This window comes from Arachis stenosperma, chromosome 10 (assembly GCF_014773155.1).
Source record: "Arachis stenosperma cultivar V10309 chromosome 10, arast.V10309.gnm1.PFL2, whole genome shotgun sequence".
Classification (NCBI taxonomy): domain Eukaryota; kingdom Viridiplantae; phylum Streptophyta; class Magnoliopsida; order Fabales; family Fabaceae; genus Arachis; species Arachis stenosperma.
The window spans coordinates 1,875,562-1,890,000 of record NC_080386.1 but is presented as its reverse complement, the minus strand read 5'-3'; the positions used below and the strand labels follow the sequence as shown (position 1 = coordinate 1,890,000).

Sequence of the window (14,439 nt, the reverse complement as noted above, 5' to 3'; positions counted from 1 at the left end):
CGGAGACGGAATTGTTAGAGCCGATGTTCCTTTTCGAAGAGCAGAATCGAAGTATAGTGTTGAACAAGTAGGTGTAACTGTTGAGTTCTATGGTGGCGAACTCAACGGAGTCAGTTATAGTGATCCCGCTACTGTGAAAAAATATGCTAGACGTGCTCAATTGGGTGAAATTTTTGAATTAGATCGTGCCACTTTGAAATCAGATGGTGTTTTTCGTAGCAGTCCAAGGGGTTGGTTTACTTTTGGACATGCTTCGTTTGCTCTTCTCTTCTTTTTCGGGCACATTTGGCATGGTGCTAGAACTTTGTTCCGAGATGTTTTTGCTGGCATCGACCCCGATTTGGATGCTCAAGTAGAATTTGGAGCATTCCAAAAACTGGGCGATCCGACTACAAGAAGGCAAATAGTCTGATTCGGATAGAACGTTATTTTTTTTTGTTGTTTCTTTTTGACTATACTTTTGTTTGGGGTGATTTAAATTAAATCATAGGGAATTTGATTAATCTTGATTTGAATGATTGTATTTTTTTACTCTAATCTAATAAACAGGTATGAAAGCTATAATTGTAAACCAGGATGAAATCTATGGAAGCATTGGTTTATACATTCCTCTTAGTCTCGACTTTAGGAATAATTTTTTTGCTATCTTTTTTAGAGAACCCCCTAAAGTTCCAACTAAAAAGACGAAATGATTTTTCATTATCTCGATTGAAGTAATGAGCCCCAATATTGGTATATTGGGAGCTCATTACTTCAACTAGTCTCCGTGTTCTTCGAATGGATCTCTTAGTTGTTGAGAGGGTTGCCCAAAAGCAGTATATAAAGCATACCCAGTAAAACTTACAAGTAAACCAGATATAGAGATAGCAACTAGGGTTGCTGTTTCCATTTTTCTCAAATTTCAAGACCACAATGAATCTATAGGATAAAATCCTATATTTACAGTGAAATGGTATACAAAGTCAACAGATCTCAATGAATAAAAAATAGGATTTATGGCTACACAAACCGTTGAGAGTAGTTCTAGATCTGGTCCAAGACGAACTACTGTAGGGGCTTTATTGAAACCGTTGAATTCAGAATATGGTAAAGTAGCTCCGGGGTGGGGAACTACTCCTTTAATGGGTGTTGCAATGGCTTTATTTGCTATATTTCTATCTATTATTTTAGAAATTTATAATTCGTCCATTTTACTGGACGGAATTTCTATGAATTAGATTCATAAGAACCGACTAACTATCTTTTTTATTTATATATTTTTTTAAATAAATAAAAGGGGTAAATTTACCCATTTTGGTTTTTTATTTCTAGGCCAGTTCATTTTGAATTTGGTAGTTTGACCGTGGAATTTCGTTCTTTCTTTATTTCCGGAATATGAGTGTGTGACTTGTTCTAATTGATCTTATTGCAAATACAGAACAAAAATAAAGGATCTGTCATCTTGATAGAGATGGTTTTACCCCGTCAGATATTATTTTCTAGTATCTGGAGCACGGAATATATAAAATAGATTTTAAAAAGTATTAGAACTATGATTCATACTTAATATTTCGACCTCGCAACCGGACTTTAATAAATTTTTATTAGAAGATACGTAAGTTAGAATAAATAAAAAAATTTTGATTCTTTCAAATAAAATTGCCACTGTTTGTCTTTTTTTTATCAAAGCAAAAAAATGTCTTTTGATTTCTTTTTTCATTCTATCCTATCTTTTTCTTGAATAAGTGATAATCCAGCAGTTCTTACTCAGGGAATTTTTGGACATTAAAGGTTTTTTTGAATCATTGTGGTTCTGGTATGAATCTGAGGTTTTGTTTAATTGTTCATAGGGTCTTAACAAGAGAATTCTTATCAATACTAATAATAAAGAAGACGGCACTAAAAAAGTCGCATTCTACAAAAAAATCAAAGAAAAAATGAAGTAAATAGAATATTCAAGAGGCCTGTAAAGATCAAGATAAAGACGAGTGCGCCGACTTGAGATTTTGGCATTATAACCCTGCACAGATCAATTTAAGGATTTATATATTTTTATTATCTTCAAATAAGATTTGGAATAATAGGATTAAATTAAGAAGTTTAAAACTTTTTATTATTTAAATTTAACATATCCGTTTCCGTTACAACCAGTATTGGGTTTTTCTGTTTGAGCCGTACGAGATGAAATTCTCATATACGGTTCTCAGAGGGGGAGTTCCTTTGGTTTACCTATCTCAATAAAGTCTATGATTGGTTCGAAGAACGTCTTGAGATTCAGGCGATTGCCGATGATATAACTAGTAAATATGTCCCTCCTCATGTCAACATATTCTATTGTTTAGGAGGAATTACACTTACTTGCTTTTTAGTCCAAGTAGCAACGGGGTTTGCTATGACCTTTTATTATCGTCCGACCGTTACTGAGGCTTTTGCTTCGGTTCAATATATAATGACTGAGGCTAACTTTGGTTGGTTAATCCGATCTGTTCATCGATGGTCGGCAAGTATGATGGTTTTAATGATGATCCTGCACGTATTTCGTGTGTATCTTACCGGCGGTTTTAAAAAACCTCGTGAATTGACGTGGGTTACGGGCGTTGTTTTGGCTGTATTGACCGCATCTTTTGGTGTAACTGGTTATTCCTTACCTTGGGACCAAATTGGTTATTGGGCAGTCAAAATTGTAACAGGAGTACCCGAAGCTATTCCCGGAATAGGATCGTCTGTCGTGGAATTATTAAGGGGAAGTGCTAGTGTAGGACAATCTACCTTGACTCGTTTTTATAGTTTACATACTTTTGTATTACCTCTTCTTACTGCTGTATTTATGTTAATGCACTTTCCAATGATACGTAAGCAAGGCATCTCCGGTCCTTTATAGAGAATATGGATCCTAGATATTTCTAATCAATCATTTTTTATTTTGGGGAGGAACAAAAGTATTTCATTGCTACAAATATGGATTATTAAAAAAAATAAGACATGTATTTGGATATTTCCCTGCAACTTAAGACTTAACAAAATTAGCGTCTTATTTTTTTATTTGACATACACGAATAGTTGATAGTTGAGGGGGATTCTCCGAAGAAAAAACGGATTATGGGAGTGTGTGACTTGAACTATTGATTGGATCGCGCAGATGGATGACTTTTTCATATCTGCCACATTTTAATTTGCAATAAAATGTGTCTCTTTGTTCCAACTACCGCGCAAGCCCCCCTACAGAGGATAGGCCGGTTCACTTGAAGAGATTCTTTTCTATGATCAGACTTGATCATGTCCTGGATGACCGGGCTTCGTAAGATCCACTAAAACTAAAATAAGTGAAGTGGTCTAATACGGATTCCGTCTTATCGATTTCACTTAACTTAATAGTATTGAAATGCATTCATTTCCTATGCATTGACTCGATTTATGATACTATCGGAGTGAAACAAGTAGATCTAAAGAAGAACAGGGGTTAGATTCCATTAGTAACAAGTAAATCCTTTAATTTAATATGTAAATGTATGTTAAAAAGTCCCGATATCTTTTTTTGAGGGGGGCAAAAATATCAAGGTCTGAGATGACCCAGAAAGCACTATAAATTTAAGAAAGCCTACTTGGGTATTGAGCATTTACAAATAAGAAATGAGTTTTTCACAATAGATAGTTGTGTAACTCCGTAAAACAGAATCGAGTCCATTTTCTTACATATAAACTTTTCTATAGGTATACTCGGTTCGTTTGATTGATATAAATTGGTATGATACTTATGAGATCGAAGAGATTCCAATATTTCTTCTTAGAACGTATTGATTTGACCCCATAAGCGGGACCACCACCCCCTAGCATGTTGCCGCCAGAAGCAAAACCCCGTATTTCTTCTAGAAAATCTCCTAATTGTTCCAGAGCAACTAGAAAGAGATTCTTTAACCAGAAAGAATTCAGTTCAGATGTAGGATACCTATCCAGAAGTTTTCGCAACTCAATCATGTATGATGGAATCATCAAAGATTTGACCTTTTCGAACTCTGTCTGTAACTCTCTGTAGGCTCGAGAAACAAAGAGAAGATGTGTACGAACGAGATATCCAGCAACAAGAAGAAGGAAAAGGATTGAATAGAGGAACTCCCGAACATTTAGCGATCTCAGATGTGTCGATATCAATGGTGACTCATTATTTTGATGAAAAATTTCTTCGGACAGAAGAAGATTATGTAAACACTTACTCGAAATCTCACTTATCAGATTCCATTGTGTCTTCCACAATGGAATCTGAAGAATTCGCCATGATATATCTGATCCATGCATAATATCATGAAAAATGGATACAAATTTTTGGCTGCTACTTAGTATCGGCAATAGGTCTGAAAAAGTATCTAAAAATATTAAATTTAGATATTTGTACCCTGTCGAAGTAAGGAACCATGGTATATATGTTTGGAATAGATTCCATTTGGAGAGAGTTAAAAGAGTACTATCTCGTTGAAAGGTTCTATACATCTGCCCTTTCTCAAGGCATTTTTTTAGACAAGGACTCCGTTTTTTCCTCTTTTCGGATGGTAAATATTTCTCAGAACATGGAGTGTGAATCAAACCCACGTTTGAATTCAAATTGAGATACTGATGCAAGTTCTTCCCTTCTGAATCAGGTAGATTCATATCTGAAAGAGGTTTACAATAAGTTCTTTCAAAATTGACTATTTGTCCCTCTGTTAGAGGTGTTCCCGAAATGTCTGCGATCGAGTAAATAGCTCTACGAACGAATGGATCGAATCGAATTGGAAAATGGAAAGATTTGTACAAGTTATACCCTTCGTCACCACTTTGCGGAAAATGGTTAGATATCAATGAAATTCACTTCACGTGAAGTTGATACTTGAGAGCCAGTAAATAATTTAATTGATTTGACTAAATTTTTATCTAACAATTCTCAAATTTTAATTTCACGTAAAATTGTGTACACCTGATTTCCACCATATTAGCTCCGATGTTTAATTTAGAGGTTTTAATATTAAACTCTACCATACCTTGAGATCAGCCATTGTCCTGTAGTGTTATATTAATTACTACTGCGTAAGAATTGAGAACAATAATATATTGTTTGTAATATAAATGTAATAAAATTGAGTACGTGGTTGGTGTGTTGATAAGCATCACCCTAAGGCTCCAATCAAATGCTAAGAGGTCTTAGCAAAGTAAGAATTTTAAATTATTTCAGATAATTGTTGTTTACGTCCTTATCATGGCCGACCTTGGACTTCCTTAATTTTTCTGTAATGGCTAAAGCTTCCAAAAAGAAGTGCAAGAATTAATAAGTTTATTAAACAACTTAAAAGTTAACTTTGAATCATTCACTAATTAAATAAAATTATTTATTATATTTATCTATCATTTTTATTTTAATTGCCTAAATTTTTGGACATATCATTGTGTACTTGTACAAAAGATATATGCGTATTTATTTATTTTTTAAGAAAGTGTGCTACTCATTAATATTAACAATTGAAATAAAATAATAAAAATATCGGGCGCACTACACATCCATATAACCATGTAACCAAGTTCGCCCAAGTTAAAATAGAGTCACGCGCATTAATGACGAGTGAAAACACGCATTCAAAAACCCTTCGTTACTTTGCGCTCATTATGAAAAAACGTTACTTCTTTCTCAACATGAAACTGCTTCTTCTCTTCGAATCTCTCTCAAAATCACTCAAACTTCAGTCACGTTCTCTGTGAAAACCACTACTGGAGAAGAATTGCGAGAAGATTTAGCAAAGACAACTAGAAATGAAAGAAAACAGCAACAGAGATTCACCCTCCTCATCTTCCTCATTCTCCTCCTTCTTTTTCGAGTTTCTTTTTCTTCACGTGTTTTCTCCTTATCTTCATTCTTTTGTTGTTATTGCTGCTGTATTTTTTTTCTTTTTGTGTGTATTTTCCTCTTTCTCTCCCGTGTGAAAAAGCAATAGAAGGTGAGGAGGAAGAGTTTTAAATTGTGCAGAACAGAAATGAACCAAAATGGCCAACTCCACTGAACCGAACATCATTCATGTGTTGTGCTGAATAAAACGTCATAATAAACATTTAATCATCAAAGAAAAATATACTATGATAGTAAATTCACTGCCCTCTCCATCCTTTATTGTAAATTCACATATGGGAATTTAGATAATAAATAGCATATACTATGATTGGCTGTTTGTAATTAACAATATTTTGTTTAACTTGTTTAAAAAGCAAAAAATGCTTACTTCAAATGTATATATGTGAATATTAATCTAAATGTTAATGTTAATATTTATATTTGATTTAAGATGGATTATTTATCTGAGATGTTAATTTATATATCTGTTAGAACTGTCTAATTGCTGTTTTATTCTAGGTTCTCAGTGATTGCAATCACTGTATTTATCAATACATTACGAACTCTAAAAAAACACAGTGAGTCGAAATTATTACACTGGGCGAATCGAAAGTTGGAAACACACTGAACCCCTGAACCCTAAACCTTAAACCCTAAACACTAAAACCAGAACCTTGAACATTGAACCCTGAACCCATAAACCCTAAACCCCAAAAATCATAAACCCTAAACCCTAAAATCCTAAAATTCTGAACCCTAAACCCTAAACCTTAAACCCTAAATCCTGAACCCTGAACCCCTAAACCCCTAAAACCCTAAACACTGAATCCTAAACACTGAACTCTAAACTCCTAAACCTTAAACCCCTAACCCTAAACCCTAAACCCTAAACCCTAAACCCTAAACCCTAAACCCTCAACTCTGAACTCTGAACATGGTGAATCGAAATTAATACACTGAACAAACCGAAAATTTGAAACACACTGAACCCCCCTGGACCCTAAACCTTAAACTCTAAATCCTGAACCTGAATCACTAAACCCTAAACCCTAAACACTAAACCCAGAACCCTGAATACTGAACCCTGAAACCATAAATCCTAAATCCCTAAAACCCTAACCCTAAACCCTAAATCCTAAACCCCTAAACTCTTAAACCCTAAACCCTAAACTCTGAACCCTGAACTCTGAATCATAAACTCTAAACACTATATTCGTCTAACTTTTTTTAGACTCCTTTCTGCATACCGAACCGAACACATGCACATGGTGAATCAATTCTTTAGTAATTACCGAATTTAAAAATTACTCACATTTACTCACAGTTACTCATAGTGACTCACACTCACAGTTACTCACAGTTACATATTATCAATTCAATTCAATTCAATTCAGATATAGATCACCTTAGTCTATTCAATTCACTTCAAATAAAATTAGTAATTTCATTCCATTGAATTCAATTCAAAATTCAATAATCCAAACCTCATCAAATTGATGCGTTTCAGAAGAATTATCCAAATCGCACTCATTCAACTGATTTAAAGTTGATTCATTCATTGTTTCAATTCAGAGGTGCGGATCGAAGAAGAAAATAAAGAAGAAGATGAACGATGAAACTAATTGCGTTAAAGTCAATTCAGATCCATAATGCAAAGAAGAAAAATGCGAATAGAGGAGAATAACGAATTTAATTAGGTTGAAAAAGAAGAAGAAAAATAGGAAGAAGAAGAAGAAGAAAAACAAGAAGAAGAACGCAAAAAAAGTTTACGTTATATGAAAATATTTACGTTGAGAAAGGTTCACATTGAGAAAGGTTAATCACGTAAAATAAGAATTATGTTTATACGTTAAATACGTGTAAAACAAACGAGTGTATGAGTGAAGAAAAACACGTAACATAAAAAGTACTTAGATATCATTTATGTAATTTTTACATGAATGTAAAATTTTTTCTTAAAAATTTTAATATAAAAAGGATGGAGATATTTCGATTCATACAAGTTCAAGATGAATAATTGAGCATAGATTTCTAAGGGTCAATAATTGACAAAACCATTAGTTTCTCGCAGTAAATAACGATGAAAACGCACCTATAATTGTTTTTATAGAAAATTGATACTTAAAAATTATTATATTTTAATTTAGTTAAATATATGAAATTATTTAATTTTGTAGATAATTATTAATTTACGTGAATAGTAGGTTAATAGTCAAATTAGTCCCTGAAAAATAAAATATTTTTTAAATTCGCTCTGAAAGAATTTTTTAATTAAATTAGTCCTTTAAAAATTACGAATTAATCATATCTAGCCTTCTTTTTCTTCACTCATAATTTTCGTCAACCATTGATGATGTAAAATGCTAACTGATAATATACATGATATATAACATGTTTAATTAGACGTTGACTAAATATGTTTACGATAATCTAACAAATTTTGTTACTAGATCATATTAGGAATAGAATTTTTGTAATTGGAGAAAATGACTAAATTAATGAATTTTTATAAATGTATTTGGTCAATATCTAATTAGATATATCAGGTATTATATATGTTATCAATTAACGTTTTACAACATCAATATTTAAAGAAAATTGTTAATAAAGTGACTGAAGGACAAATATGATTAATTCGCAATTTTTGAACGACAAATTTGATTGAAAAAATCTTTTGAAAATGAATTTAAAGAATGTCTTATATTTTAAGGACTAATTTAACTATTAACCTGTTAATAGCCGAGAGTTGTTAATTGTATTTGAATTTCATAAGAAAAAATATAGGTAGACAATAAAAATATTAAACAATGTGAACAATAAATATATCGAATGTTTACTTTACTAAGTGTACGGATGGTTATTCTAATATTAATATTTAGGTGAGTAATTTAAAGTGTAATGTAGTGTATTTTATTTGAATTGGACCAATTTTAAAATTTGTTGTTTATGTTGTTGAAAAAAATCATTAGTTGTCTAGTATAATTCATTTTATAATTGTACTTGCCACGTGCTAATAATGCGGATAAAAAAGTCCATGTCTATCGACATATATAAGTAATCAAGCTAATATTTGTAGGTAAATGTTATGGTGCCTAAAATGATATTTATTTATTAAAAAGAGTTAAAAATTAGTATTTAATTCAAATTATATAAAAATAAATAATTTTTAAAAATTTAAAATTTACTAAAAAAAAAAATTAGACAAAATTTAAGTACCAAATTATAAGTATCATAGAATTGGCCATATTTATATAGTTGCCATAAAGAAGGGGTGAATTATGGTCCACTTCTACTAAATTAAATATAAGAAATATTTATATTTTATAAAATGATAATTAATTTGGTGGAAAATAAAGTGTTCAGCAAAACTTAAAAAAATAAAAGAATTGCACACAAATTTACTTACCTGTTATTAGTTGAAACCAGTACATATCTTGGGATGGTGTACACTTAATTGAAGCAGTGTATAAATAGGTTAATAGTCAAATTAGTTCTTGAAAAATAAGATATTTTTTAAATTTATTTTTAAAATATTTTTTTAATTAAATTGGTCTTTTAAATATTGTGAATTAATTATATTTGTCCTCCAATCATTTTATTAACAATTTTTTTAAAATATTGATATTATAAAACGTTAATTGATAACATATATAATACTTGATATGTCTAATTAGATATTGACCAAATATGTTTGTAAAAATTTATTAATTTAGTCATTTTTTTCAATTAAAAAAATTCTTTTTCTAATATGATCTAGTAACTAAATTTGATAGATTTTCGTAAATATATTTAGTCAACGTCTAATGGTACATGTTATATGTCATGTATGCTATCAGTTAGTATTTTACATCATCAATCGTTGACAAAAATTGTGAATAAAGAAGATAAAGAACATATATGATTAATTCGTAATCTTTAAAAGACTAATTTGATTAAAAAAAAATTTTAAGAACAAATTTAAAAAGTACTTTATCTTTTAGGAACTAATTTAACTATTAATCCGCATATAAATGAATTACCATAGCTTTACTAGAAGGATCATTTACAAACCCTAAAATTAGGATCTCATGTGACTCACACACATGATATACTGTTCTGTTTTAGCATGCATGACTGTTCTGTTTCCTAGTAAGGTAATCAAGCACATATCTCAACCAACTCCTTTCTGTGGAGGTTTTAAAAGGAGTTCACATGTGAGTTAATTATTTTTTATATGATAGATGAAAGGGTGTATCACATTAGTATAAATTAAAATGGGTGAATTTCACAAATGTGATGCACAATACAAATCGTTGTTTACGATTTGTATAACAAAATAAATCGTTACTCACGATTTCATAAATCATATTTTTTTAAAATTAAAAAATTAAAATCGTGATTAACGATTTCTTATTCTTTTTTGTCTTATTTAAAATCGTAATTCACGATTTCTGTTAACTTTTTTAAATTTTTTGTCTTATTTGAAATCGTTACTCACGATTTCTTTTTATCTTATATTACTGCATTACACCAAAACATCATAATATTAATGAGAAACACTAATAATAACCCAATATAAAAAAAAATTAGCCTTCACATGTTGATATCAACTAATGTACAGTACTGTTGTCAATTTGCCACTAAAAATATCCCTACACAAGTGATTTATTTAAATTAAAATACAAAATTTGAATTTATAAATGTGTTAAAATGTCAATTATTTAAAATTTGAACTAAAATACTTATTTATTTTGATTTTTTGATATTTTGTTTAAATTTAAATATAAAATATTTTTTATTGATATTTATATTTTAAAATTAATATAAAATAAATTTAAAAATAAAAAATATAAATAAGCTGTATATGAAAATTGGACCTCATGGGGGTAACGAGTCGAATTAATAATATGCCAATGAATCCCGCTAGGGAGACAATGGACTATTTGTACAATGTGTACAATGGCTATTACGTTAGCGGGATCCAATGAACTATTTGTACAATGTGTACAATGGCTATTACGTTATGAAATGAACATCCCCTATACTATTTTGAATAACCATCCGAGTACAAGGGATAATAAACATCTTCTCGAAAAATTAGTTTAATTTTTGGGTTCACCAAAGATCGAATTCTTGACCTTTCATATCTAGCGCTTTAATACCATGTCATGATACCACTCATCCCAAAAGCTTCAGCTGATGGAAAAATGTAACACTAATAATTATATCTCTAATACTCCATAAACCTCCATTGTACACATTGTATAAATATTTCATTGGCTCCTCATACTTTCCCTATGCCAATTTTATGGTGTCTATCAATTGTTATCTAATTTTTATTTAATTTATCTTTTGTGATAAATTTTAAATTTTTAAAAATAATTTATTTTTATATCTTTTAAATTAAATATTAATTTTTAACATTTTTTAATAAATAGACACCGCTTTTCAAATACCATAGCATTTATCTCAATGAGCAATGTTAGGGCAGCAACATTTGTGATTGGTAGCCATCAATTAACCATCAATGATGATTTGATGGTGTGAGATTGATTTGAGATTTCATCGAATGACTGGTCAGAATACAATAAAATTGCTGCCCCTAAACTTTTCCTTACCTCAATAATATAGCGTTTAACCGAAAGTCATTGTTGTGATGTCCAAAAAAAAGAAGAAAAGGCGACTGTAGTGCGGCTGGCCACTGAAAACATCTGGTCACCGCTCACCACCAACTACCTTTGACCACCGCATCCATGCATAGAGGGTTGTAGCCTTGTAGCTGTAGGTAATTCACGAGGAAGAAGTGAGTTAATGACTCTTGTTTGTTTTTTGTTGGTTGGAAAATGGGGTGCACAAGTGGAAGATTGAAACTTATTAGTGTATTACAAACCCATGTGTCATTTGTGTGCTTTGCTCTCTTCACTATTCCATCCAATAACGCTTTTGCTGTTTAAGCTAATAATATCAAAATGTCAACAGGTTAATCCTACTAAAATTATTAAGAAACATTTTCTTAATGAAAATATATTTCCATTATGTTTAGCGTGTGGAGGGGGCGGACTCGGGAGTTGGTGGTAGACATATAAATTATTAGAATATATCGTGTTAGTCGTACCAACTACCAACGTGCTTCGGTGCTTCCTGAGTTTAGAATAATCCGAATAAAGAAAATAGAAATATAATGTAAGAACTTTACCTTCAGAATTAGATAGCAGAATGCGCATGGCTAAGGCGGCTGCTGCTTCTTCTTCTTGGGTTTGGTTTCTATCAGTAGCAGCTCTTATTCATACGCGCACGGTATTATCCTCTACTGCTTCAAGCCGGTGCTATAGTGCAATATACAGCTTCGGAGATTCCATTGCTGACACCGGAAACTTATACTATGACACTGAAGACATATCACCCTCCACATATCTGGTTTTGAACCCTCCATATGGAGACACCTTCTTTCATTTTCCCACCGGAAGATTTTCTGATGGCCGTCTTATCATCGATTTCCTTGGTAATAACTAATAACATAACGGTCGTCCCTTCTCTCTCTCTTGTTCTTATGTTCTTCTTTGTGTTTGCAGCTGAGCAGATTGGGGTTCCATTGCTAAAACCTTACCTGGGAATCAAGAAAGGGAAGATAAAAGATTGGAACTCATTGGAGGGAGTGAACTTTGCAGTTGGAGGTGCCACTGCTTTGGATATGAGCTTCTTTGCGGAGAAGGGTCTCTATGACGTTCTTGTTCCCACCAACTATTCTCTGGGGGTCCAGTTTGATTGGTTCATGGACTTGCTTCCTTCTATCTGTAACTCTTCTTCAGGTAATCTTCCAGTTGTTCTTTTCAATTGGGCACATGCAAGAAGCAATAAGCTGTAATAATGCTCCAATTGAAACTTATGGGATAGTCCTCTAATTTTGCAGGGTGTAAACAAGTTTTTGGGAGCTCTTTGTTTCTTGTGGGTGAGATTGGTGGCAATGATTTCAACTATCTTTTCTATCTAGGCAGGCCTATAGAAGAAGCCACCACATATGTACCACTTGTGATTAATAAAATCTCTTGGGCCATCAATGTAAGTTTTGGAAGCATTAATACATTTGAATATCTTATGAAGCAAGCATTTAAGATAAGGCGAAAACTCAGGTGGAGTCGACTTCACGTGAAGTTGATACCTGAGAACAGTTAGATGATTTGACTGATTTGACTAAATTTTCATCTAACAACTCTCAGGTATTAATTTGACGTGAAGTCAACTTCATCACTTTAAGATAATTAAATAAAATCTGAGAGTATCTTATGAAGCCAGCATTTAAGAATTATTTTGAATCATAATTCATATATAACTGAACCTTGGTGAGTTTTATGATTGTCAGAAATTGATTGATTTGGGGGCTCAAACTCTCGTGGTTCCCGGAAACTTCGCTCTCGGATGCAGCTTTGTCTATTTGAGAAATCACTCCAGTACTGATGTGGAGGATTATGATGAAGCTGGATGTTTGAAGTCCTATAACAATTTTGCTGACTACTATAACAACCAACTTCTTGCTGAACTAAATCGGCTTCGACAGCTTCATCCCGGTGTTAATATCATCTATGCAGATTATTACCATGCTTCCCTGCAATTATATCAATCTCCAACACAATTTGGTACTTAACTCTTCTTTTTTCTGCATAATTTCTTGAATGATATATCATCTTTGAACAATCACATATCACATATGATTCTATTATTCCTCATAAGTTGTGGTTTGTTTGTGCTATGCTATCAGGATTCACAAAATCGATTCTAGATTCTTGCTGTCCACTTGCGAATGCAAACTATCACAATGCACCGGTGGAGCACTGTGGTGAACCGGGGTTGATTAGTTGTAATGATCCATCCCAGTTCATAACTTGGGATGGTGTACACTTAACTGAAGCAGCATATAAATGGATTGCCAAAGGTTTACTAAAAGGATCATTTACTAACCCTAAAATCGGGATCTCTTGTGATTCAGACATATGATATACTTAATGTGTATACAGAAATAATAAAAACCTGTTCTGTTTTAGCATGCATGTCTGTTCTGTTTCCTAATAAGGTAATCAAGCACATATCTCAACCAACTGCTGTTTTACAAGGATTCCACATGTTAGTATCGACTAATGTACAGCAGTGTCGTCAATTTCCCACGAAAAATATTCCCGCACAAGTGATATTATTTAATTTAGCTTTCCCATGAAAATGCCGAAAGGTGATGAAGGCAGTTTAGATTGAACTTTGTCTTATTTGACAACATTATTAATATTATCATATGGTGTTCTGCATGGATCGGATTATGTGAAAATTATTTCAGCAATTACTTGGATTGTAATATTATTTTTGGATACATTACTCAAGTCAATATGTGTTAGAGATATAGCTTTCATCCTGTTTTGCTGATCATTTTTTTTTCTTCCATTATCATGGTATAATTTGGCTGAATTAATATATAATGCATGTCTATTAATCAGCTTTATCATTCAATAAATATCCGTTACTTGTGCGCTATTTCTCGAGTGTTAGTCCAAGAGACGGATAAAAAATAATGATAATTATGTTGCTAAATGCTAAGGAACCATCTTTAAGGTCAGCTACTCAAATTCTAAGTTTCAAAACCAGTA

General features: G+C 32.0%; 2 protein-coding genes and 1 long non-coding RNA gene across 3 annotated transcripts in view; 2 read left to right on the top strand and 1 right to left on the bottom strand.

The window, feature by feature from the left end:
- LOC130955581 (photosystem II CP47 reaction center protein-like) overlaps nucleotides 1-3,086 on the top strand; it is a 4,232-nt gene extending 1,146 nt beyond the window's left edge. The window contains 4 exon segments of the mRNA XM_057882473.1: nucleotides 1-403; nucleotides 533-557; nucleotides 991-1,188; nucleotides 2,196-3,086. The exon segment at nucleotides 1-403 is cut by the window's left edge and continues 34 nt beyond it. Of these exon segments, the coding sequence (XP_057738456.1) occupies nucleotides 1-403; nucleotides 533-557; nucleotides 991-1,188; nucleotides 2,196-2,860 (1,291 nt within the window). The 3' untranslated portion in view covers nucleotides 2,861-3,086.
- Nucleotides 3,087-11,279: 8,193 nt separating this feature from the next.
- Nucleotides 11,280-12,062, bottom strand: LOC130954325 (uncharacterized). Its single transcript, XR_009076263.1, has 3 exons — nucleotides 12,006-12,062; nucleotides 11,700-11,764; nucleotides 11,280-11,588 (listed from the first exon to the last, which is right to left on the bottom strand). It is a non-coding gene; the product is annotated as an uncharacterized LOC130954325 (long non-coding RNA).
- LOC130954324 (GDSL esterase/lipase At1g28610-like) lies at nucleotides 11,934-14,123 on the top strand. Its single transcript, XM_057881060.1, has 5 exons — nucleotides 11,934-12,311; nucleotides 12,382-12,618; nucleotides 12,720-12,868; nucleotides 13,170-13,443; nucleotides 13,566-14,123. The coding sequence occupies exons 1-5, from the start codon at nucleotides 12,026-12,028 to the stop codon at nucleotides 13,799-13,801; spliced, it is 1,182 nt and encodes a 393-aa protein (XP_057737043.1). The 5' UTR covers nucleotides 11,934-12,025; the 3' UTR covers nucleotides 13,802-14,123.
- Nucleotides 14,124-14,439: the final 316 nt, after the last annotated feature.